This window comes from Hippoglossus stenolepis, chromosome 15, assembly GCF_022539355.2.
Source record: "Hippoglossus stenolepis isolate QCI-W04-F060 chromosome 15, HSTE1.2, whole genome shotgun sequence".
Taxonomy (NCBI): Eukaryota; Metazoa; Chordata; class Actinopteri; order Pleuronectiformes; family Pleuronectidae; genus Hippoglossus; species Hippoglossus stenolepis.
The window spans coordinates 6,079,602-6,105,196 of record NC_061497.1 but is presented as its reverse complement, the minus strand read 5'-3'; the positions used below and the strand labels follow the sequence as shown (position 1 = coordinate 6,105,196).

The window sequence follows — 25,595 nt, the reverse complement described above, 5'->3', positions numbered from 1 at the left end:
ATAAGATATCAGGCGACATCTTTAAAAGGGTTTTTTTTTCCAGCTCAGTTCACCTTGTCCAGGAAAACCTATCAAAGTCCCAAAAATAAATAAATAAATCTGGACATCTCTCTTCAACTTTTTGGAGAAGTTGGAGCTGTCATCTTCATTTTCATTCAGTGAGTGGAAACGCTCAGTGTGAATTATTGATCCTGCTGAGTGAGGGACATCAGGGTTTTTCCCCCCCAAAAAACTGTGAATCAGCTTGTGCTGCTCTTCTTGAAAACTCGGACCACACAATCAGCGAGTCTGAGAAACTGCAGCTGAGCATGATGAGGGGTTAAAGTTCTCGTCTCCATACAGACCGTGTGTGTGTGTGAGTGTGTGTGTGGGGGGGGGGGATATATAAGTGAGAAAGATATACGTTATATATAGTATAACTATGGGTTTTACTTCCACCCCGTATATGTTCCTGACTCAATGTCTCCTCCACCACTGTTTACAGAGAGGAAATGGCTTTAGGAACCTAATCAGAGAACAAGGATACTGTACTTGAAATATTCCACAGCAGGGGAATTATGCAACAATCCCTTGATATGATCGGCTCAAAGTGCTTAAGCCTTGTTGCAGGAGTAATGGCTGGTGTTTCTTTTGATGGAACAGCTCCATCTAGTGGACGGATGGAAGAATTTCATCTGTGTCCCAGGACTGGACTAAGTGTTCAAATACTTTAAAGTTTCTCATTATACATTTTAAAACCTGACTTTAAGTTATAGCAAGACCAGTTACACATTCAGTGTTACTTTAATGTGCTAAAGTGGAAAAAAACTGTAAATACTTCAGTGAATATACACAATGTTTTCCTCTAGTTTCAGAAAGAACAAATAAATGAATATGAGCAAAATCACCCACAGGATATCTGTCACTGAGAGTTTGAATAATGAATAAAGCTGTGGTTTATAATCCTGTCTGTCTCACTTTAGGTCCATCTTGTGTTGTTCTGTGATGACATCTATAGTTTGAACCTGTGCCAAGGAGTTTGTTTTTTTATCTGCATTTGATTGTTAGTTAGCAGGATTACGCAAAAACTACAGATCTGATATCTATGACATTTTGTGGAGTGGTGGGACATGACCCAGTGAAGAACGTGTAAAATTGTGGTGCGGATTGGGATCAGATTCAGGATTTCTTTTCACTTTCTTTAACATTGTGAGATAGGGCATTTTCAATATTTTCATTGTTTTCTCAGAGTATGATTCATGGATCGTGATGAAACAACATAAGACGTGTTTAGGGGATGGATCTAATGAATTTAAATGAGGTTTCATAAGGAGACTTTTGGGCCTTGGCAGAGACATACACTCTTGTAAAGGTTTTTATTGCCTCTAATCCATTATCATTTACCACATCATTTACAGTGCAGTCCATCATTGTAAGGACAAAATAATCCACATGTTTAGACCCTTTAAATACTGTAACTCAAAAGGTAAATGATGAGGCTGAGAAACAGATGCATATGATATAATCTTTTATTTTAACCCATGGGATTTAACTTTTACAGTGCATTTCTTTACAACAATATATTCATTAAGTGACAGGGTTTAGCCACCACTACAGATCAGATAACTATGTATGTTACATTTCTGAACTCCTCTGAAAGATTCTGACTTCATGAACACCTTGTGATAAAATCCCAGTGATCAGATGATGGATAACCACATGAGTTTAACTAATTCACTCACATCCAATCATCCATTTGAATAGTATCAGTATCAGATTGAAACATTTGTTAAAGTTTAGTTGCCTCAGTGTTATTGAACAGATGACTCTGTACCGTTAAAACATACAGAGGTGGCCAATTGGAAACCTGCTGCCATCCAGAAGAAAGAAAAAGGCTTTGAAAATAGACAAAACAAAATATGGCACCATTGTCTCAAGGAACAACCAGTAGACAAACACTTTTTTTTTTAAAGGGGACCGTGGCCAAACTCCCCTAAACAGAAAGAGAACTCCAAGCACTTTGTTCAGTCTTTTCCCCGAGCAGGCCTTACTGCTAGTTAGCGAGCAGTCGGAGGAGTCGTCAGTCAGATGGACATCAAGCTTTATACGGATGTTGAACCAGTCGTTCTCAAGCATCTCAGCAGAAAATATTCCCTCTGTCACGTCAAAGAAAACCAGCGCTACCTTCACTTCACTTCACTTCTCACATCAGGAGACACGAGACATCTGCAGTCTTCCAGCAGTGTTATATTCTCCTCCTTTCCACATATCAAGCACATGTCCCACAAAACAAACAACACGCAGCATTGCATCAATCCGTCCATACGTACATACGTACAATAACCCCCCACGAACCCCAGAGCATCGAATGTCGCAAAATGGCTATACTGGAGAAAAGCGTCGATAAAAGACAGAACCACATTGACTGTGCATATACATCATTTTGAGAACACATTGCAGCAATGAACACATATACAACCCACCAAATACACAAGAACATAAAGTCGATCCAGTTACCCATTACATATTACATTCAGGCTCTAAGAAAACAACAACAAAAAAGATGCGATGGCAAAGTAAACAGCAGATTTCTCCCTTTTGCTCAAGTTTGGTCTCAAATTCCCTCAAATACATGACAGCTAGTAGTGCACAAAATAAGAATACAAAATTAGACTTTTAAACACTGTAGCAGCAATTCTTTTCTTTTTGAATTTAGCCTCCGATAATAGTACTGGTGAAGGCTTTGGAGTCCCCGTCACGTGGAAGGGGGAGCGATTGTCCTCTGAAGCGCGAGACGGTGTCTGTCAGGAGGGTGCAGGAGTTTGGTACTAAAGGTGGGTGGGCTCTGCCTCGAACAGCAGGACGCTGCAGCGCTCCAGGCTGGAAATGTCTTTGAACAGAAAGGGGTTGTTCTGGAGGGAAACCCTCCTCCAGCTCTCACGACTCCATCTAAGACCTTCAAGTTCCTCGTCACCGCCGCTCAGACAGTCTCACAGTGCAAACTGAGCGTCACAAACAGTAACAATTCCTCCTCATATTTCACCCCCAAAACCCACGGCAGGTTTACAACGGGGCTCTCAGCTCATCCGTCCAAAGCGAGCAGGACAGAGCCGAGGCAGGCCACGCTACACGATAAGTCTCTCAGCTGGAGGCTGTGGCGATGGCCTTCTTGAGCTGCTGGCTGCGGATCTCGCGGGTGCGGGCCTCCAGGAGCAGGTCGTGGCAGGTGTTGCAGACCAGCACTGGGTCGTACAGCTGCTGGTCTGGGATGGGCAGCTTCAGATGACAACAGTCTTTACAGAACACATTGCCACAGTTCCTGTAGAACAGAGGACACAGAAAGTTTAGATCATTTGATAAATAGATTGGACGACTTACAGAGTATACAACTGCATCAATAAACTACCTCCGATGTCTGTTTATTACCAGCAATGTGTTGTAAGTCTGAGAGTCTTAAGTCTGAGAAAAACTGCTCATTTTAAACACTGATTCAAATCAAAATGAGACCTTACACCTCTTCCTGTCTCATTTTCTCAGTGGAGCATATAAATAATTCTCTGACTAACAGAGGAGCTTTGATGCTGAAATCAAAGCTTCCCTTTAAAAATACAAAGCAAAGTGTTGAATCTCAGGCCGACACTTTGGCAAAACTGTGCTGCAACAAGAGTTGTGAGAAAAGTGGGATCCAAAAAAACTGCATTTTAAAAATTCATCAAGAAAAGAAAATATGAAACTACTCCATAATGAATGAGGATATTTGACAATCGACAGGATTTGATGTTTAGAATTGTGCTGTTACATGTTTCTTGATTCTCTCATATTTTCAAAGAAATCGATTTTGACGACTTCTGACCATTTTACATGGTATTTATTTGTAAACAGCTAATAGCTATTTCAATGTTGTAATATTATTTCAACATTGTCCGCTGGGATCCAGGCACGAACGCGGCTCCAGAGCAGGATATCAGAGAACATTTAGACTAAAAACACGGTGTAAATGACCCCGTTTAGAGTCGAATTTGAATGTCGGGCTTATGGACACTCGGATGACAAGACAGGAGCACTATGGAGGCATTTCATTTTTATTTTATATTTAAAGAATCGCTCACCATTTACTTCAATTCTATTGAATTTGGCTGCAACTTTGTTTACCCCTGAAATTCCGGACTCAAACACTTCACCATAGTGGAGGTTTACATTTTTCTGTAAACTATCCCTTTAATAGACTGTCCCAGTTTACCCAAAGCATTCTGTCCCACATTATCAATCATATTTGATAAAGTGAGACAAAAATAAATTTGTTTGAAAAAAAACCAAAACTAACTAAAACACATTTATAAAATATAATGTTTTACATTCAGAGTGTGGTGTATTTATTCATGTCAGAAAAACCACAGTGAAGCCCCACCTGCAGTGGTGACGTCTCTTGGCAATCCAGAACTCACAGTCACAGTTGAAACAATGGGAGGCCATGTGGTCAGGCACCCACCTCGTGACCTACACACACAGACACACAAATCTATCAGAACAGTGCGTGGCAATACGGGGTGCTCAAAGCCATACAGGTGAGGAGGAGGAAAGAGGGTGAGGGAGTAGAGTCTATATTAGAGTGACATTAAGCCTCTAAAGGCCTCTGACCTCAGTGTCCCTGGGCTCCACTCGATCCCAGCTGCCCTCAGACAGACGATCCTCACTGTGGGTGGACAAAGAATCCTCCTCGTTGCTGTTGTCCGATTCCCGAAGACACGTCTGAAACAGAGAGACCAGGGAGAGATCAGAAGACGGATGGAATTAATAGAAGAGCTGACACTTCTGGATATAATCTAAAGTAAATATTTTTGAACATGAAAGACAAAATAAAAACGTATAGGCTGTCAGACAATATTGTCATGACTGAACAAACTACTCACAATGTCATCCTCGTAGTCGATGTCTGGCTCTGAGGGAGGGGTGCCGTACTGTTTACTCTCCAGCCTCATCTGCAGCTGTCGCACCTGCTGCCGCAGCACCTCCACCTCCTGCTTGTAACCTGCCTCGATTTGCCGCAGCCTCTGCTGGACGGCGTCCATGGGCACCGGCAGCCCGTCATCATCGAGGTAAGCTGGGGCCTGAGGTGGCGGAGGGGAGCTGGAAGCAGAGGGTGAGGTGTGGGACACCGGTAGGAGCTGATGGCCTGCTAGGGCGTAGCCGTTAAGGGCAGCAGCGGCGGCAGCAGGCCCATACAGGCCGATGTATCCTGCAGTCCTGGCTGCAGATAGCCATCCAGGCTGCGTGTTGCTGCTGGGACAACCAAGAGCCTCCCTGGGGCAGCACTGGGACCCGTTAGCAATAGCAAAGCCCTGGGAGCGGAGCAGCTTGCTGGCAAGGCGGCGGCTCTGGTAAGAATTGGGCTGCAAGGCCCGGCTGACACCAGAGTGACTGGCACTGCTGCAGGCAGACTGGACTAGACCTCGAACACTTTCCCAGTGAGAGCCGAGCAGTGACAATTCTGAGAGCTGGCTCTGGGAGATCAGATGGCGAGCTGCTACCTGAGTGCAATCCACAGAAGCTGCTGCAACTGTTAGCACACGCTCTCGTCCTTTCACTACATCTGTCCTCGTGTCCTCCTCCTCCTCCTCCTTCTGGGGTTGAACCTGGGGCTGTGACTCAGGCTGCTCCTCACTGTTAAAATTCTCAATGAGATCCTGGCTCACTGTGGGGGGCGGGGTGGGGGGAAGCTCTCCCTCATCTGTGATGGTTTCGGTGGAGTCTTCCATGGGAAGGAGTGGTGTTAGCTGCTTCAGAGCAAGCAGGCCTTCAGATTCTGGGAGGCCATTTGCCTGACTGTCAATGTGGCCGTTAAGCAGCAAGGTGGGTGTGGAGAATGCAGGTTGAGTGCCGTTGCAGGGAAGAGGTAAGCACGGCTCTGATTTGTGAGTGGGTGAAGTGGTGCTCTCAGCAGTCCTATGGGGGCTCTCAGCTTCCGGCGGAGGTGGTGGGAGTGGAGGGTTTGTGATCTGAGTCAAAGCCTGCTGGAGGACAGGTGTGGGGAGAGGAGTGTGAGCGAGTGTGACCTGCTTCCTGAGAGGGACAGGGGGGAGGGGCAGAGAGGGCAGAGGCTGTGTGGTCAGACAGGGCTCCTCCGAAGTCTCCTCCTCACAGCTCTCTGCACCTAGAACATCCTCCGGGGTCTTGGTAGGACTTTGTTGTAGAGGTTCCCCCTCAGCAATGTCCGGTCCAGTGTCAGGTGTGACCTCGTCAGAGTCTGAAGAGGTTTCTTCCATAGCAGGCGAAGGCTCCAGGGCAGAGCGACCCTCCTGGCAGTGCTTGTTGAGATTGGGGTCACTGGATGTGCGTGTCAGGGGTACCCCATTCTCAAAAGCTGTTAGCAGGTTGTCCATGGAGCGGGTCTTGGGAAGTCTGGAAATGAGACATATATGGGGATTTATTTGTAAGAATTATACAATTATGGGTTTTAGACTGAGAGCAGTCTGAAAAATTACTTTAAATCTCTGCACAAACACTACCAAGAACAGAAATGACAACATACCTGTCCAGGGAACGGGAGGTGAGTTCGTCTCCTGTGACATTTGGGGGGAGGTAGAGCTCCATTGAATCATCCACAGCTGTGCACGGGGAGGAGGTGGGCAGGTAAACAGCTGTCCACAGCTGTAATGCTCGAGTGTGGCAGACTGGCTGCAGCACCTGGCAGACAAATAAGTGATGAGGACTATCTTAGAAGGTCACCATGGACACATGATGATGCTCGTCAGGCTGTTATTCCACTGCTGTGTGTAATAATCACGTTGATGCTGTCTTTGACAGTGTGAATGAGGAAGTGGGATAGATTTAATCTTCGATGTCAAATCTTTGATCTAAAACACAGTTAAAGTTAAAATTGGAGTCACACTATTAATGAATCATTAATCAAGCCACTTATTCTGCTCAGGATAAAAAGAAGCAAGGCTAGAGGTACTTCCCATAATTCATGTTATAGCCTGAAAATACAACTATTTCTTTCAACAAATCACCTTCTCATCACTAACAGTAGGAGCCGACCTCCAGTTGTTACTGTATTTAAGTGGTGGCTCTATTACAAAGCCATAAATAATAATGTAAATCTCTAGGTACCATATCATGACTGGGGATGTAGAGGAAGTTCTGGAAGTTCTTGTTTCCTGTGCGAAGTAGTGACCACACAGAGCAGGTGCGTTTGTAGATGTTCCGCGACTCCCTCTCGCGAGCGTTGTTACACAGAAATGTGCCGTAAAGACATGAGTATGTGTGCTGCACCAACTTGACCTGGACACACGGGAGGTGGAACATGAATTCAGGCATTTTATAACACTCAATTCCCAATTCAATGCAACAACTTATTGATTGAATAATATAACTAGTTATATACAACTAGTAACTAGATAGTTGTAAAACAACAGCATTAGATCAAAATTATTTTTCGATGGAGCAATTTCAAAGCACAGACTCAATGCAAAAAAGTAATTTACTAGTTAACTGGTAAGATAACTACTTAACTTTTAGCATGGTTTCATGTTATGTCCAGCAATATGTCTGACACTTCTGAGTTTACTGGCGAATTAGTCACAAGAAAATACATCGTGGAGACAAGGAGAAGTAACAAGTGCAGTATGACCACCCACCAGGAAGGCCTCGTTGAACTCAAACAGGCAGGGGAACTGTTTGAGCAGCTGGTGAACACAGTCCAGCCACTGCAGGAAGACGGGACACTGCTCGCTCACATCGTCAGCATTCTCCTGGTGGCCACAGCGGTCCCCGAACTTATGGCCATAGTCGAGCCACTCGGTCTCTACAAGCACCTGGAAACCCTGGGGATGACAAGCTAGTCAGTATTGAGGGTAATAAAATTACAGCTTTTATTCTACTTTTAAAAATATGCATTTACATTTAATCCAGACCAAATATACTTAAAACCCTGTGCAGACTCTCACCTCTAATGTTCTGTAGTAGGGGTCCAGCAGGACCTTGGCGAGGGCTATAATTTGGGGTGTGCGGTCCCACCCGTCCGAGCAGTGAACCAGGACCGGACGGCCGTCCCTCTCCACTGCTGAACACACCAGGGTGGCTGCCTTTAACATGACAGACAGGTGCTGCAGCCAGCGGGTGCTCTCGAGTGCTGAAAGCCAGCTGGAAGCAATAGATAGGACGGATTAGATGAGTACAAATCTATATAAATTAGGTACATCTCTGTGTGGTGTCGCACTACTGTGAGCAAGAGCCATTAAAATAGGGGGGGTGAAGCTGCTCAGACAGATCGACTTACTTTGCCGGATCCGGAATCTGACTGCATACAGCCCTCAGAGCCTGGAAGCTGTTGCGGATGGCGTGGATGTTGGCCATTCCCATGAACATCACCTCGCAGTTGGGGTAGTACTCTGAACACAAACAAACATCAACAAGTCAGATCAAGGTCATCAGACATAAATAATGCTTAGCTTGTAAGCTACGATAGCCTCTTGTTCTGATGTAGGCATTACCTCAGTCAGATGCAAAAATCATAGTCATAATAATGGTTTACGTTCCCATAGGAAAATACTTTAGCTGTCAACAGCCAACTGGAAAATTGACAGCCCTGTCAGCACTTAGTTTTTAGTTTAGTTTTTTGTCCTCATCGTTTTTAACTTTGACCTCTAAACAGATTGACCTTTATAAAGCATATCTAATAGTTTTCTAGGTCAGAGGAGTTATAATTGTTGTAGGTGACACACACCTTTGAAGCAAAATGAAGAATTAAATGCATTTGGAAACCTACAGTTGTATTATCTGCCCTGCAATCTTACAAAACTGGGTAAAAACATTTGTTGCATTAAACCGTTTAACCATCGTTTTTTTGTTGGCAGATTTGCAGGAAGAGAAAAAAGTGGAATTACAATGTGACATATTTATCGCATGACATATTTTATTGTGTTGATCCAACAGATGAGGTTAAACTTTAGGATTTATTGGAAGTTGCACATCTAAAGAATATAAGTTTAAAAAAAGTTCAACAACCAGCTGAATGTTGAACTTTTTTCAACAGCTAGTTGTGACATTTGTCTGTTTGTCATTTGGACTAGGAAGACACTGTCTAGTGGGTCATTTTGCAGAACACATCTGCCTGCTGCTGAGGTTTAAGAAACATATTACTCTTGCTGAGGGTTAAGGGCAGAGGATGTTGCACCTTATTAAGCCCTATCAGACAAACTGTGATTTGTGAATATGGACGATACAAATAAAATTGTATTGATTGATTGATGTTATTAGCGATGTGAAAATGATAACTGAATCTAAATATAGAAATTAGTTGTTGAGGGCTGTTTGAAAGTTCGATCACACTAACCTTCACATTCACAGCCTCCGCCCTTGGCTCTGTTAGCCACTGCAGCAGTGTATGAGCGAGCATCCAGAATCAGTAGCTTCTGTGGCACAGTGTTGTCATCGCAGCCAGAGCCACCTGTCAGAGAAGAGTCTGGAGACACAGAGATGTTTTTATCATTAGGAGAGGATGGTTTAGTTTGAACCGAATGGCAAAACACAGGAAGAGAAACAATGTGTGAAAGGAAACAGAGGGAATCAAAGAAGTGCCAGGGATATGATTAACATAAACTGCTGAATATCAGTATCTCCTCCTGATAACACAAACACCTTGTTGCTATGGGTAACCATCACAAGCGATTAGCTTTCAAACGGACAGAACAGCCGTCAGGGGCAATTTGAGGTTCAGCATCTTGCCAAAGGACACTGACATGTGGACTGGCACAGTCGAGGATCAAATCATTGACCTTCTAATGAGTGGACGACCTGCTCCTGAGCCACAGCAGCCTGCCTAAACAGCAACCTGACTGCAATCAACAAGCCACAATTGTCCAACAGTGCCCACATACATGAGTCAACATTCACAAATAAAGCTATAGTTTTACCAAAATCACTATCCGAGGAGTCAGGAGCTTCCCCACGTTGTCTGCAGGCTGGTGCTGCACAGGTACCCTTGGCTCCGGCGTCCATCTGACAGGCCTTGGCGATGGACGTCACCAAGTACTCATCATCCGTGTTCCTCCAGCCCCACCAGCTGATCTCAGGCTGGCTGCAACGAGCGATCACAGCCCCGTTCTTCTGGTGTCTGGAATTAAAGGATGTAGAAACAATAAGCAAAATAGGAAAATGTTCCTGTTCTTGTGTGAACAGGAGAAAATGTGTGTGTGCAGGTTTTATTCCGGCATAGAGAATTGCTGCCTCTGTCTAATTTCGCGCCGCCTCCCGACAAAATTCTATTAGAGTGGAAAATGCTTATAGAGATCAAGTTTGTCCCGGGCCAAATTGATCACTATAGGCGGTAGATTACTATAAAAGAAATGCGTAGCTTCTGTATGATAGTCCCCTACGCCCAGACTGAGTGGAGCTGTGCATGGCTCCCTGGGTGTCTGCCCTGGAAGACAGGCCAGGAAAAACCCTGGTGTGTGTGTGTGTGTGTGTGTGTGTGTGTGTGTGTGTGTGTGTGTGTGTGTGTAAACCTACCTATAGACGACCACAGGGATCCTCTTCCAGGATCTGAAGGAGGCCACACTCTCCAGCTCCTTGTCTGTGATCCATATGGGAACCAGAAGCTTCTGTGGGTAGCTTGAGCACAGCCTGTGGACAGGAACAAGGAACATGACGTTAATGGAGGTTATAATCCTGCATTATACTGTCAGTCTGTTGGAGGTGACTTTAGTTAAGTTTGCAAGTAAGTCTTATAATGAGAAGAAATAGATTAGTGTTTTGATATTCAGCAAACACACATCTGAGACAAATATTGTGGTTTTCAGGATGATTGCTGCATCACTAACTCTCAGGGTCAGCAGAGAACAAATCACAATGTGCTACTGCCTCACTCCATCTGTCTCCTCCTCCTCTCTCATGATGCTTCCTTCAATTTCTATTCACCTGCTGACTGACACACCTGGGACCGTGTGTTTATGTGTGTGTGTGTGTGTTCCTGTACTTACACCTTTGTGAGGACCATTTTAAGCAGACCCGACAGAGTGACGACATTTTTGTAAAGTAAGGACATTTTGGCCGGTCCTAACTTCTTCACTTTCTCACTGCTAGGGAATGCATTATGCCAATGAGTGTCCTCACAAAGATAGAAGTACAAACGTGTGAGGGAAAGTAAAATACTGTGCTGAGTCACGAGCCTCAGCAGGCTGCGGCTTGTTTAATTAGTCAGTTGTCCTGTGAGTCTGTCTCCCTCAGCAGGATGTGCTCTCCTGGGCGCTCGGAGCAGACTGACCTTTTTTTATAGCATTTATTTGCCAAGACAGAAAAGGAGATGCAAAAGTCTGCAACATGCACACACACGCACACACTGCATTATTTCTGCTTCAGAGAGTGCCACAATGTTATTTTTGTGTGTATGTGTATGTGTGTTGGAGACTTGGCTTGGTGGAAGTGTTTCTGGCTTGAGACGAGGCAAAGGCAAGTGTACACATTAACTTGTGTTGTTGAAGATATTTAAAGGAACAGTCTGATATAAATGTGTCTTTTGGGTAATAAATATTCACCTACTGATGTGATTCAAGGAGCAAGTCAGCTGTAGTCAGCTTGACTTTGTAACAGTTACGATGGATTCCATCGGAAACCCAGACTTGAGAATTATGTCCTAAATGTGTCAAAATGTCCATAGAAACTTCTCAGATCACTTCTGTATTCCAAACAAGCCTAGACTCACATATAAATTACAAATTAAGATACATCATGTAGAGCTTCCGCACTCTGAGGATGCAATTGTGTGACACGGGTAGTGTTTTGTCCTTTATCGGTAAAGTGAAGATTGTCTAGAACATAATCCACATATTGATTATATGCAGAAAAGATGATTATGCTGCAGATGTGGTTTAAGAAGTTTCTCTGGGTGTCGTGATACATCTTGACGTTATTTTTTGCCGCAACTCTGGGTAACCACTAGAACCTAACCTCACTGCTCAGAATCTACACCAAGGGTCTCAAAGTCTGACAGTGGACTAGAGACAACTGCGCCTCCCCTCAGGAACCCCATCTGTGCTACTGACAAAAATATACTGACTGCAATATGAAAAAAGCTGATATGAAAAGATTTTGTCACTCATCCCTCATGGATCCAGTCCTGCCCGATTCTGGGCCTACTCTCACTCTCTACTCGTAACTCACCATTCACTTTCCAAACAACCATCATGACACCTTACAGTATTTTGTAGCTATCTGCAAAGAGAGAGGTGTCATGCTATTTATAGGTGACGTATCTGTGACATACTTGAAGTTGCAGTTTATGTCCGACACTCTCCAGATGTTCTGTGTGTCAAAACCCATCCTCTTGACCTCCATTTCCATTCTCTGACGCACATGATCACCTGCTCACACACACACACACACACACACACACACACACACACACACACACACACACACACACACACACACACACACACACACACACACACACACACACACACACACACACACACACACACACACAGAGAGAGAGAATGGAGGGAGTAGATTATTTCAGGAATGTTAATAGTTTAACAAACTACACAATGCCAGAGGCGCAACTGTTCTAAACTTTTGAGTCATTATCTGTTTGGATTGTTGTGTGTACCCGGGCGACAGAGATGAACGTGCTGGTCCTCATCGTCAGCGTTGCCTCCTAGACACCATGCATGGTAGGCCAGGGCGAACAGGTCCTCCAGCCGGGACGGGTGAGCTATGGCCCGGTTCAGACGCTTGACCCACTCCTGGCACTGCTTGAATGTTGCAAAGTGGCATCTGTGGTGAACCCAGTGTGACGATTAGAACAATAAAGTGACAACTTCATGCTTTGGCTGAAAAACTAAAGAAAAACTACTTTTTGTGATTTTCCAGCCTTTAAACAGGGGTAATATTGTGGCTGTTTATGATTAGGAACCAAGATGCCGCTGGCACATCTGCTGCTGAAAGACTGAAGGCTCCACTTGGTTTGACCTTTTCACTCTGCTGTGAAATTAAAGCAGGTCTTTTGTCTTTTTTTCTTGAAACAGTTTTTAAGCTAAAAACCACTGGAATCATGTTCATTGTATCCCATTTTATAGCTATTAGAGTTTTAATGTAAATGTAGATATTGCAAATAAAATATTGATTATTGGTTAAATGTGGCAGTATATGATATTATTTTCCTCTTTAAGGGAAGACAAAGTTACACTATTGTACTATTAATTTAAAAGACAACGACAGCATTGTATTACATTTGATTAATAGCATGAATGGATAATATGGTCAGTCAGCTGCTTTCCTCACCTGACAACTTTGGAATCTTTGCAGATGATGTGCAGCTGGAACATATCTCTGCTCTCCACACCGTCTATCAGCCTGAGAGGGACCTGTAGGGGGAGACAGAGAACACGTGTGGATCAGCCTAATGGCCCACTGTCAGAGCAGTCAGCACATCTGCAAAGAGGTTACCACCCCCTGTCTAGTACAGACTGAATCCAGGTTAGATACACATGGCACAGTTTTAATCCCACTGCAGAGGAGAAGAGGAACTCTGCAGTATTTTAATCGTGTGTCTAGATCTCTGTTATGATGCCATACCACAGTCACAGACCTAGCATTGTTCACAGGATTGTCAATGGTAAATTAGGTAATTTTACATAGCACTTTTGTAGTCTTAAAGACCACTTTAAGTACTTTACTCTATGAGTCACATTCACACACACATGAATACAGCTTCTACGCTTTCTTTATATATTCATATAGTGCTTTTCTATTCCAGTCACACACTGGTGGCATAGCCATCAGGGGCAATTTAGGGTTCAGGATCTTGCCCCAAAGACATTTCGAAAAGCAGAATGGAGGAGACAGGGATCGTCTACTCCGCTACTCTTTGTGGATTGACATATTAATGAAAGCACTTTCCAGATTTACAGAATCACCCATGCAGCTTAACCTTCTGACCAATATTTACAACTTCACAAGCTCCAGTGTGTGGGATTTAGAGAGATCTATCAGCAAAAATATGAATCATAATATTTGTAATTATGTTTTCATTGGTGTATAATTATCAGAAACTACTGTTTTCATTACGTTGGAATGAGTCATTTATACCTACATTGGGAGCTTGTCCTGTTCCAGAGGCCGCTATGATACACTGTTGTCTCTCTACGGTAGCCCAGAAAGGACAATCTAAACACTGGATCTAGATGTTTTTTAAAATGTTTCTATGTTACCTAAAGGCAACCATAGGTTATCCTCCATGCTTGGAAAAGGTTGGTTGGACGAGGGATATTTGGTTGTTTGTAATATGCAACTTCATCACAAGGTGTCACTAAATCCAACACACTGAACCTTTAAGCAACAAGGTGCCAATGTGCATCTTATATGAATGAGAGAATAACTATTATTTAACGTCATATGGCTGAAAAATTGCCTATTTTTCTATGTTTCAAGGTCAGCCAACATTCTGCACTCCAATCATTTACCAGGAGCTTTCATGGAAAATTATTGTAATAAGTCCAGTGTAACCACTCCGTTGAATGTAAATTACAATTTGTCCTTAGAGCGCTGTAATCGTGTGGAGTGAAGAAGAGCTGAATGACTAAGCTGTCTAGACGGTAGCAGAGGGTGGTGTTTTATCATATGGTACTCACAGATATCTCATTGTCCACACCTGGGTAGGTCTAAAACACAATGACACCATGGAGCACACACATACACACAAACAAACAGAGAGGGAAAGAAGGAGGGAGGGAAGACAAAAGACAGAAGGAAATGGAAAAACTATTAAAACAAAAACACTTGGGAGACAAAGGGAAATGAAGAGTTAAAATGAAAGAAAAACATCAAAGAGAATGAAAGATAACCGGGTGGATCACGCAGTGAGCTACTTGCAGCACATGACCAAACCAAATGGAAATCATGGAGAGAAAGACAAACATGAACAGGAGCAAAGGGCATGAAAACAGCTTAGAAGTAAGGGATGAGTTGTGAAGGGGTTGGGTGGGGGGTTCTGGGTGAGAGGTTTTGGCCTGTTGGCATTCATACAGAGTTCATTCTGTGCAGCTGGGGTCAAGTAAGGACTCTGCCTAGGAAGAAATCTGTTTTAGGTTGTGCTGCCTGAACTCAATGCATTAATCAAACTCTTCTCTGAAAAAGTAACAAATTTTCCACAAGGATTCAGCTTCTGGAATAAATGGCAGGGATTTGGGAAGGAGAGGGAATTTCTCTGCCAGTAAATGCAAACAATTGGCCCGTTTGTCTTTGAGTAAGGTCTGACGTCAGTCGGAGCAAGCTGGTGGACATGAGTGCCAGTGGGGGGCGGTTCTTTGGAGCCTCGATGTCACATTAAAACTCTCCTGCCTAAAGATCAGAACGCAACTCCTGAGGTACAAAGTGGTACAAACAACTTCACGCCAACTGTGCAGGGGTACCTCATTTAGACACTTATAGGTTCATTTGCTTTGCTTGTACAATTATGTGTTTATTCAAAAATGATATGGAGAAAAGGGGACAAAGCCTCAAACTAAACATCAAAACCTCCTCTCGCCTGCTGTTGGCTTCTGAGGTGGCGAAACATGGCAGCAGTAGTGACATTTGTGAAAATTGAGTGTCTTTGATGTGCACTCACATTGATGACAGAGTCTTTGAACTTGATGTGCAGCCTGTAGTTAGAAATGGCAATGATGGCTTCATCAGCACGGCCGAGATATTCCACCCCTTCCCCCTGAAGAACTGGGAATGGCACCTGGAGAGACACAAAAAACATTTTGTTTTATTGTATTCAAAAGTTAATTCTGCACCACAAAACATTGCACCAACAGCTTTTTCTTTTTACAGATTTGTCTGATGACAATGTTTATGTGTGTCAGTGTCTCAGCGTGAGTGAGGGAGAAAAAGAGGAAATGGAGCGAGCAGAGTCAGGAGGGACTGAATGAATAATATGCACAGCTATGAGGAAAGGCGTGGAAAGTTTTGACAAACAAATCGACGTATGGACACGCAGAAGCAAAAAAATATGATTAAACTATAGCAGGTCAGAGACGTCAGTTTATTAGGCGGTCCTTCATATCTGGCCAAGGATACATTTGCGTTCACACAGAAAATAATGTGGGCCATATGTGTCTCAGACCACCTCTGAATGTGGTAATCTGATCTCTGGACGCATGTTAGGGTTCAGCAAGTATAATCATAGGACATGAATGTTTGGTCCAACCTTCATGACAATAAATCCAAAATCTGTTGAGGCGACCAAATCTCAAACATCAAACTCACTGAGATGCCAGATCAAAAGTCTGGAATCACCAAAGGCAGGAGGATTCATCATCATGGAACCATGATTATCATCTTTGTACCAGTAGCACTAGAGGAAAGGTCAGGGGACCACAAAAGGCACCATGAATAGTTGTGGACCAACAAACTCGCTGTTGGACTGACCGCACTGGATGTCATTGGAACCCCTTTTAGCGACACTGCTGGTAGACCTAAAAAAACATTGTAACTAGTCCGCAGATTAGCATTGGGATGCTTGAAAAGGGTAATTCTTAATGTTTACTTAGATTATTCATTTTTTAATTTGAAATAAAAATGTGCATTTAAGACTGCATTTCACTCAGGCAAGGACCAGTACAGCTGCTTTGTTGAAAGACTAAATTAAGCACTGATCCATTTTTGGACTAAATAGTCTTTTAATAGGAAAAGAAGGTTTTGTGGAACCATTCTGGTAATGTTATTGAAACGCAAGTATCATACTGGCAACAGCATAAAACATTTTCAAACAATACCCAGGCCAGCACTAAACATAATGACTGTTGTGCCATTACAGAGATGATAAAAAGGGGGGAACATGAGAAATTGTGTGCATGTGTCGATGTCCAATTAGCACATCGTAGTTTTACAGAAGGACCATTGTGAGTGCAAAGGGCTTGTTGGTGAGCCTGAATGAGCAGGCAGACAAGAGGCAGCCAGGACTGGGAGGGAGACTGTCTTCACCAGTGCTGGCGGTACACGGAGGGATCCCAAACTGTCCATTAACATTCTTACTCCAATTTTTATTATGGGCCCAGGCTTTGGCTCCAACAAGACTCCTGCATTAAGATAATTGGTTCCCAACAGAAATTAAAAGAACACATTTTTCTGTTAATTCTGAGACAGGGCATTATATTTAAAAGCCGACCACGTGAATGAGATGCATAGCTACAGTTGCCAGCTTCTAAACGATCCTGAAAATTGAGGCATCAAATCTATTTCACACTGGTAAAAGTTGTTGTACTGACTAGTGTAGCTACATTTTCAACTGATTTAAAAGGAATGGATTCATTGAGCTTTGAGATTTTATGAATGCTGCTAATCAGGGAGATTTCTAGGTAAGGTTGTCAAGTTGTTTTTTGAAACACTTTTTTAAAATCTTATTTGTTGGAATCTTCTTCACGTCCCAATAGCCATCAATAAATAAAGTGGTCAGAAAAACAAACACAACCGGAGTCTTCACAAGTCAAAGAGACATACACCTCTGAAGTAGAGAAGATGGTCAGAAGTTAGCGAGACGAGAGGGCCGATGGGAGGAGGTGGGTTGTATTGATTGCATTTTTTCCAAAGTGCTAATGCTTACTTTTCCAGGATTACCAACCCCGTCTTTAATATACAATGTTGAGGCTTACTTAGCAGACTATATATTATCACTCCAACATCACTTTTTCCCATCTGAAAAAATGAGAATTGTGTTATGCACATTCATTCCTTACTTAGGTGATCTCTTCACACTTGAGTTTCTCTTAGTCACTGCTGCTTAACCATGATAATTATCACTGGGGACCACGCACTGCGACCCAGCTCTCATTGTTTAGTTGCTGGTAGTGATGTTGCTTAGAGACAACATTACCTCATCCTACATCAGCATGCATTGCTGAGTCACGCAGAGGAGGACCCACTGGTGCATGTTAAAAGGGGCCATGCAGCCAGGCAGATGGGGGATTATGGTGAGATGCCAGGGAATCAGTCTCACTTGAAACAACATTAGCCAACATGGTTAAAAGCACAGACTTTGTTAGTGCACTTTGTTAGTGACTTTGTTTTTACCACTTGAGATAGAGGAGAAAATAAATTAAATAAATCAAAACTATTCCATTTTTTAAATTGAAATGCTACATTGTTGATTGGCAAGAGGTCAAAAGCCATCAGTACATTAGATTGTTGATGCCTCCTGGTCCAGAGTGCTTAAACAAAAAACAAAAAAACAAACAAAAAAACAAACAAAACAAAAACAAAAAAAGCCTTGACATTTATCACTGCAATTGCTGTCGCTCATCTCGGACTGAGAATGTGTGCGTGAGCCCGGACAGGAAGCACACCAAGGGAAAGAGTACAGCTTAAGCTGGGAAATGGGGCATGTAGTCTCCGCACTTAGACACCATCAAAGCCAAATATCGGCAGCGGTCCCTCTGGCACCGTGTGCTTGGACTTCATAAAAGTGGAATATTTAAAATGCAACAGCTGTAAGTCAATCAACTTCAAATCTACAGGTGCAAAAGCAAACCTGAAAACCCTGAAGCTGTTGACTGTGACAGAAAAAGCTGTACAGATATTTTATCAACATTTCAAAGGAGAACAAAAACTGAAAAGCCCAATCATTTTTGCAGAAGTAGTCCATTTGTATTAGAGGCTGCCTTAACAGCAGCAGAAATGGCGGCAATGAGAATGTGCAACTGAGCCTGCGTGCTGCTTTGCTGTGGAACAGACCGAACACGTCCTGCAGAGACTGCCATAGTTAACATGCTGTACAGACCGGGAGCTGCATTAAACAAGCTGTGCTCCAAAAGTAGTAGCATGAATCACCGGCAGCCAGCAAGTGCAGCAGAAGATACTGTGTCACGTTTCCCCTGTGAAGCCTTCAGCGGCAGCATTATAGAGAAAAGGAGAGGGGAGGGGGAGCTGAAAGACCCATGAATAACACTCTGACTTGTGAGTCGTGACTTCCGGTTCAAGCAGCCTCTCTGTGAGGACATGCACATGTGCAAATTCACACACAACTCTGAGCATGCACCATGGCTTGCACGCACACAGGGGGGGAGAGTAACTTGCCTGCAGGAAAGCTGTGGTAAGAAACATCAGCTGTCAGTAAAACTATCATGGGAGCGCATAGAAAAAAAGAGACAATGTGTGCATGCAGGGGGAGTAGAAGTGAGCAGAAACAGAAGACGTTGCAAGGTGACTACAACAAGAACAATTACTAAGTATTTAGTAGAGATAGCTTTGCCTTTGGGCTCCTTAAGATGCCGCCTCATTAAGTCTGTTAGACACCGTGTTACAGATCCCTCCCAGTCTTCTGACGCTGCTTCTCATGAAATGAAGAAATCTACCATGACCGTTGACACACAAAATTAATCATAAAAGAGATAAACGCCTTTGAAAAGGTTGGTACACTCTGTAAGGTCGTTGCAACCCAAACGGATACAGGCTTAGAATGAAAACCACAAAAGAAGAAACAAAGGATAGTGACCCCAGGCTGGGCGTGACCCAAGGCTGGGCAACCCCCCCCTTCCCTTTTTCCGGTTCTCTCCAGACACATGATGCTCAGCTCCATTAACCAACAGACAGCCAGAGCACAATCTCAAAACCATGGAGGCCACAGACCAAGTAGCCCATCACAATTTTGCTACCGGCGTCTTCACCGTGGAATAGACTTACAATCTGTCTCACTTCACTGACCGAAATGCTTTTTAGCATCCCGTTCTTTATCTGTTACTGTGACTCTGCTTTTTTAGTAGGGGCAGTGTATTTCTCCATAGATCTCAAACGGAAACAAACTAGTAAAATAATACTTGCTGATCTTAAATGCCCTGACAAACCGTCATTTTACATGTTGATAACATGTAAATCAAAACCGGGTAGTCTACAGCTATAAATAAGTTAAATTTAAGAATTTTAAGACCATTTAACACCACTTAAAATTAAATTAAAGACCAAACCTGCAATGGAAAAACACACCAAAAGTGAAAACCTATGTATGTCCATTAGATTCCACTACCAGTGTCCTAAATTTGAAATACTTTCGACTCACAGTGCAATTTGCTTTCACCATCACTAGTACTCGTCATACCCAAGTCAATTATTGTTAAACTGGAATTTCCCAATGTTCAGAAACTAGCTAGCAGTCTGGCTAGAAAGGCATTATCCTAACACATAAACTTAAAGACACAGCGCATGCAGAAACTAATAATTCTCGTTTTTTCTCGTTGGCAGAGTAGAGAAATTTCGTGGGGATATGTAAAAAAATTAAGACTTATCCAAACTGAATTCAAGACAATTTAAGACTTTTTAAGGACCTCTGGCCACCCTGAGAGACACAATATTCATCAAAGAAGTTGTTAAAAAGGGGGTTCAACATAATACAGAGCCACTAATAGTTTTGTATGGGTGTTTTTGTACATGTACATGTGTGTTTACATAACAAGCATGTAGTTACATAATTTATTTTGTAGAAGTGCATCTGTTGATGCAATCTAGACATACTAATGTGTTTGTATTTCTATGGTTTAAATGGCAAAAAAAACAATCTGGACAACTTGAGAATAATGTAAATACTCTGGGTTCTTGTTATGTAGCATGCAGCTTTTCATTTTCCTGTATTTTTGAGAGCCACACATGTGAAAAGGAAGATTACTACAGAAAGGCGTGAATCACACCTTCATAATTTTTTTAATTCCTGGTTTCAAAACTTTCCCTCTGGTCATGGTAACGCTTTGTATAAATATTCTGTATCTATTGGCTAAATAATACTGAAGACAATTTGTTTCATTTATGATGCCTTATCTGTCCAGAGTTTGGGTAGAATGTTAGACTCCACCAACTTGCCTAATTCACTTTTTCCAATGTCGAATACTGATAAAGCAAAATGATGAGAAAAATGTTCTCCTCTAGGCCAATGTTTTTATCTCTCCTTCAGTGTCTGGCTTCAATCTTGGCAATTGCCATGACTCTTGGCAGTCGCAAGGCATTACCAGATACTACCAAGCTTCATCAAGGTGTTTCAGAGGAATGCTCTGATGGCACCTCTGGATCTAGGGCTGATCATCTGCTGATTCACAGTTCATCTCACCTGTAGGCTGTCATCCTCCTTCACCAGCTCCTTCTGGGGGAACAGGTCCTTGGCCTTGATGTACTCCAGACTGGGAGGCCCCTCTTCACCCTGTCGGACACAAACACAACGCAGATAAATACTTCAGTTATTATGTAGGTTGACACAACAGGATGGAAACACCACATAAATCTACATTAGAAAAAACTAAACACACAAACCCCTGAGCTAATATAGTTTAATGATAGCAGGTCGGACCACAAGGGAGAATACTGAGAAGGCTTATGCAAAAACAGTTCACATTGTGCTGAGCATTAATCAGGGTGGTAAGATACATGCTAGGTGGAATTTCACAATCCCCATCAGCTAACTCACAGACATCACGTAGCAGATTAAATATTGACTACAGGAGATCCAAAATTCTCTTTAAATAGGGACACACAACCTTGTGTAAGGTCAAAGAAACAAGCTATTTCAAAATGTTAACTACTTGATCTTAACAAGCATTTTCATGATGGATTGATAGATAATAATGCAGCAGGATATATTTATATTCTGTTTGCTTTGGCACTGTGCAGGCAGTTATTGCATATGAAAAATGATGAAATGACTGAACTCTGCAGTGGATACCTAAAAACCTGTAGACTTTGTGACTGGGTGTTACAGTCTTGAAAAAACACAGATACTGGGACTATTTCACACACATGACCAGTTTTTCACGAGGCTCGGGTAGGGCTGGGTGATATGGCCAAAAATCATATCAAGATAAAAACATTCATATCAGTCGATATCGATATTTATCACAATAAAAATAAATAAAGGACCAATTTTAGCTTCTGAGGGAAGGTTGTGGTTTTAAATTCTTCTTAATGAGCAGAGAATAACAAACCCTTGATAAACAGCAAAACATTTTACAAATCCAGGAGAGACCAACTACAGATATACCTCACTGTGTATCAATATATAATTGACCTTTGTTATATTGCTATTGATGAAAAAGATACTGCGATAATTATCGATATTGTTTAATTGCCCAAAGCCCGAGGCATGGACATTGATTTCTATGGTTTAATATCTGGTATAATAAACTGGTTTAATGTGTTGTTTCAAAGGTTGCTAATAAATAAAAACATCCAAATGCAACCATATCAAGTGCACACCTGTTATAATGAAAGATTGGCTAATATTAGACTGCAACAACTCAAGGAGCAGCAGAGGCGAGAGTGAAATAGGAACAAAGAGGGCGGCAAAACCTGTCCTTGCAGCTAAGGGTGGCCAGTGCCCTTTCATCAGGTCACACTTCAATCACTGGAGAGAAAATGGGAACAAAGTAAATTGAATGATGAAACTGAAGGACGTGCCCTATCGGTAAAAATCCCCTGCACCACATAGACACTAATATCCTGATATTGAGTGACATCCTTGTTTTGCTCAAGAGATGTAATATATAAATGGAACATAAACTCTGTTCCCTATATTCAGTACACTATGTGACCCTAACTTTACTCAGGTTTCTGATCATCTGCTGTGAAATGTGCCGGCACGTCTTCAACCCCTCCATATCTAGTCCGTCTGTAATTTCTGTTGAACCCGAGATACCTCGGCATTTGGTGGTGAACCCAGTTAGGTTTCTGGCTGCCTGAACACCGATTGCTACTCTGCTGGACTTGGCTTCTCCAACCAAGTGTGACCGTATGTCGATGCCAGTTCTTAATGAAAATAAATATGGAGTCGTGAAGGGGAACCAGAGGGTTGCAGAAGACAGTCATCTGTAGTTTATTTCAGTGGACCACATCCATGGACTCGGGTTGGTCTTTTCTTATGTCCCAGAACAAAGGACACAGCAAAATAAATAATAAATACATTTATATAATAATATAATAATAATAAGCTCCAACGTGTGATTAAACCACATGATAAGCATACCCACTGGGCTGACTGGTAACAGATGGGGATGGATCCCTACAGTGACAGCCCCTCCCCTATAACTCACCAACTCACCATCTGATTTTCAGTGTGTGGATCATTAGAACCTGCTAAACAAAGTATAATTTATCTGCCTTTGTAGGGCTGGGCGATAAAAACAAAACGATTAATGAATTATAATTTTCTTTGATTGGGAATATAAGTTAAGTTAAGCTTGAACAATTATTTAAAATGTAAGGGATGTGATGCTTTTCTATGTCCTTTATGTTAGTAAAACTAAAATCTGTGGTTTTTCAAAGAAAACATGAAGATGCCACCTTGGGCTCTGTTAAAATACAACATTTTTTTTATAAACAAAACAATTAATCACAAAAATACTTAGCTGAACAATAGATAGTAAAAATAATCATTAGCTGTAGCTCAAATCCAAGTATAGCGAGGACAGAGTACAGGTGCTAAGATCTTTGGGTCAGCGCAATGGAGAATAGTTTGCTGCTGCTGTCTTTGAACTGGTGGCTTATTATGGCTATGGGGAGTGTGTGTGTGTGTGTGTGTGTGTGTGTGTGTGTGTGTGTGTGTGTGTGTGTGTGTGTGTGTGGGGGATTAACACAGTATATCACTACACAAAGCCAGGCTAACTGCTACTTCTACAACAGTAATTGCAATAAATGGCAGTGCTGATGGCAGCCATGGTGGAAGGGTTCAAGGCTGTGCCGAAATGGGATGTCCCTCCAAAGTCCTTAAAAAGTTGCTCCTACATTAGTGCTGTCTGCTAAATCTTCCAAGCGATGCCATTATGTTTGTGCTACTGCTGTGTTTCTATCTGCACAGACATACTCAAGGTGAAGGTGAGTAGGAAGCTGGTTTCTAGCATAACACAGCCACTAAAATACTGCATTTACAACACAAATACTGGTGTATTTCTGAGAAGAATGAAACTTTGTAGTAAACTTGTCTCTCTGCATTGCAACACCCCTAATCTCTTGACCTATGACCCGAGTCAGCCGACGGCATCACACTGGCGAGGCAGCTGTGTATAATCAATTTGACTTATTTTTACCTGAGAATGGGCAGGCTATGACAGCGGCCATCTGTCAAAGGCATCCTGCGAGAAGGTTGGGTCATTTTTGTTAGGTCACAGTTTGATCTCCCACGCTGTTGCCGGGCAGTCTGAACCATCAGTCTGCCATCCAAGCACAGAATAATTTACTTTCCTTAAGGCAATAAAGTTTACCATAGCATGCCAGAACGCCGCCATAATTTACTCAAGAAGCTATCAATATAGTGTCTCCCACTTATTACGGCAATGCCAATAAGTAGAGTGGAGCACGCGCGCGCACACACGCGCGCGCACACACACACACACAAATCAATAATCCATCCATTTTCTTAGTTCCATTACATCTTGTTCTCTACTACCTGGTAGATACTTGGCATCTTTTACTCCCTTCTCTTATAAAGCACTCCTGACGTTGCACTCCTCAGAGGTCTGCTAGAACATAGTGTACTTTAAAAGGCAAAACTCAGCTGACTAAAAGATGAGTGTATGTTGTACTGCTCCATAAATCCAGTAAGACAGTCTATACACACAGACAAACGTATATAGATGTTTTAGTGTTAAACATCAGGAAGAAGATATTCCCAATTGTTTACCAGACAAGTTTATATGACAGAGGATGTCAGGTAGAGTAAAACACAGACGGAGCTGCACTAAAGCACAGACGTCAGTGTGGCAGTGTTCGGAGGAAGCCTTGTAGCATCGAAAGCTGGTAACCTTGATATTTGAGCCTCGCATGGCAGATAACACAGAAACAAGACGGGGCTTAAAAAGTCTGTCATTACATTTGCAAATGTACACAAGTGGTGAAGCACATCTGTTTTCAGATTTTTGGTTCATTTCAAGGTGTCCACAATCATCTTACAGGAGATTATAAGGAAAAGAGAAATGCTCTCACTTCCAGCCGCCCCGTAAAGATGGAGCACAGCTTGTCCTGCGCGACACGTTTTTTGCTTTGTCACTGCTGTGAGCCCGCGCACCCTCCCCCACCTCCGTCCAACCAGCAATCAAAAAGCCGGAGCTGACAGGCATGCGCACACACATGCATACATCTCTATGCATATATCAAATACAGTATAAATGTCACAGTTGATGGCACATACAGTGTCTTGATAACGTGTATCGCCATATCAGTGACAGTATTGGCCAGCAGCTGAGTAGACAGCTCTCACATAGCTGATAAACAGTGTGCATGTGGATGTAAAAACATCTCACTTCAGTTTTTCATGCACTAAAATAAAGTTTTTAACAGTCTGGGGAAAACGTGTGTGAATGGAGAAGCGAATAAAGCAGATGGCAGGACAACACAAAGGTAGAAAAGGTGGAGAGATTGAAAAAAGACACTGGCACGGTCTTCATGGATAAGTGTCTGGTTGCCATGGATACAACAACCTCTTTTTGCAGCCAGAGTCCCTTTCTCTCCAAAGCTTCAGGAAATAATTTGCTGTCCTTACTCACCAGATTATTTAATCTCACTGCAGCTTTGTCCTAGAGTTGTGCAGATTAGAGAATCACTAGATGATGCAGAGGTGACCTCCTAAATTTGCCAGCTTATACGTCTGCTTTTATGTGTCCAGTTAT

General features: G+C 42.6%; 1 protein-coding gene across 4 annotated transcripts in view; it reads right to left on the bottom strand.

The window, feature by feature from the left end:
- Nucleotides 1-1,492: 1,492 nt before the first annotated feature.
- mtmr4 (myotubularin related protein 4) overlaps nucleotides 1,493-25,595 on the bottom strand; it is a 39,656-nt gene continuing 15,553 nt past the window's right edge. For 3 of the 4 annotated variants that reach the window (XM_035178233.2, XM_035178234.2, XM_035178231.2), the window contains 18 exons: nucleotides 21,053-21,142; nucleotides 15,587-15,703; nucleotides 14,610-14,639; nucleotides 13,261-13,343; nucleotides 12,587-12,753; nucleotides 12,242-12,338; nucleotides 10,489-10,602; nucleotides 9,894-10,093; nucleotides 9,314-9,442; nucleotides 8,258-8,369; nucleotides 7,926-8,121; nucleotides 7,617-7,802; nucleotides 7,090-7,260; nucleotides 6,509-6,663; nucleotides 4,890-6,378; nucleotides 4,618-4,728; nucleotides 4,388-4,476; nucleotides 1,493-3,298 (listed from right to left, as the gene is read on the bottom strand). In XM_035178233.2, coding sequence (XP_035034124.1) covers nucleotides 3,121-3,298; nucleotides 4,388-4,476; nucleotides 4,618-4,728; nucleotides 4,890-6,378; nucleotides 6,509-6,663; nucleotides 7,090-7,260; nucleotides 7,617-7,802; nucleotides 7,926-8,121; nucleotides 8,258-8,369; nucleotides 9,314-9,442; nucleotides 9,894-10,093; nucleotides 10,489-10,602; nucleotides 12,242-12,338; nucleotides 12,587-12,753; nucleotides 13,261-13,343; nucleotides 14,610-14,639; nucleotides 15,587-15,703; nucleotides 21,053-21,142 — 3,714 coding nt within the window. In that variant the 3' untranslated portion in view covers nucleotides 1,493-3,120. The remainder of the gene's footprint in view (nucleotides 3,299-4,387; nucleotides 4,477-4,617; nucleotides 4,729-4,889; nucleotides 6,379-6,508; nucleotides 6,664-7,089; nucleotides 7,261-7,616; nucleotides 7,803-7,925; nucleotides 8,122-8,257; nucleotides 8,370-9,313; nucleotides 9,443-9,893; nucleotides 10,094-10,488; nucleotides 10,603-12,241; nucleotides 12,339-12,586; nucleotides 12,754-13,260; nucleotides 13,344-14,609; nucleotides 14,640-15,586; nucleotides 15,704-21,052; nucleotides 21,143-25,595) is intronic. The other variant, XM_035178232.2, reaches the window with a different exon arrangement.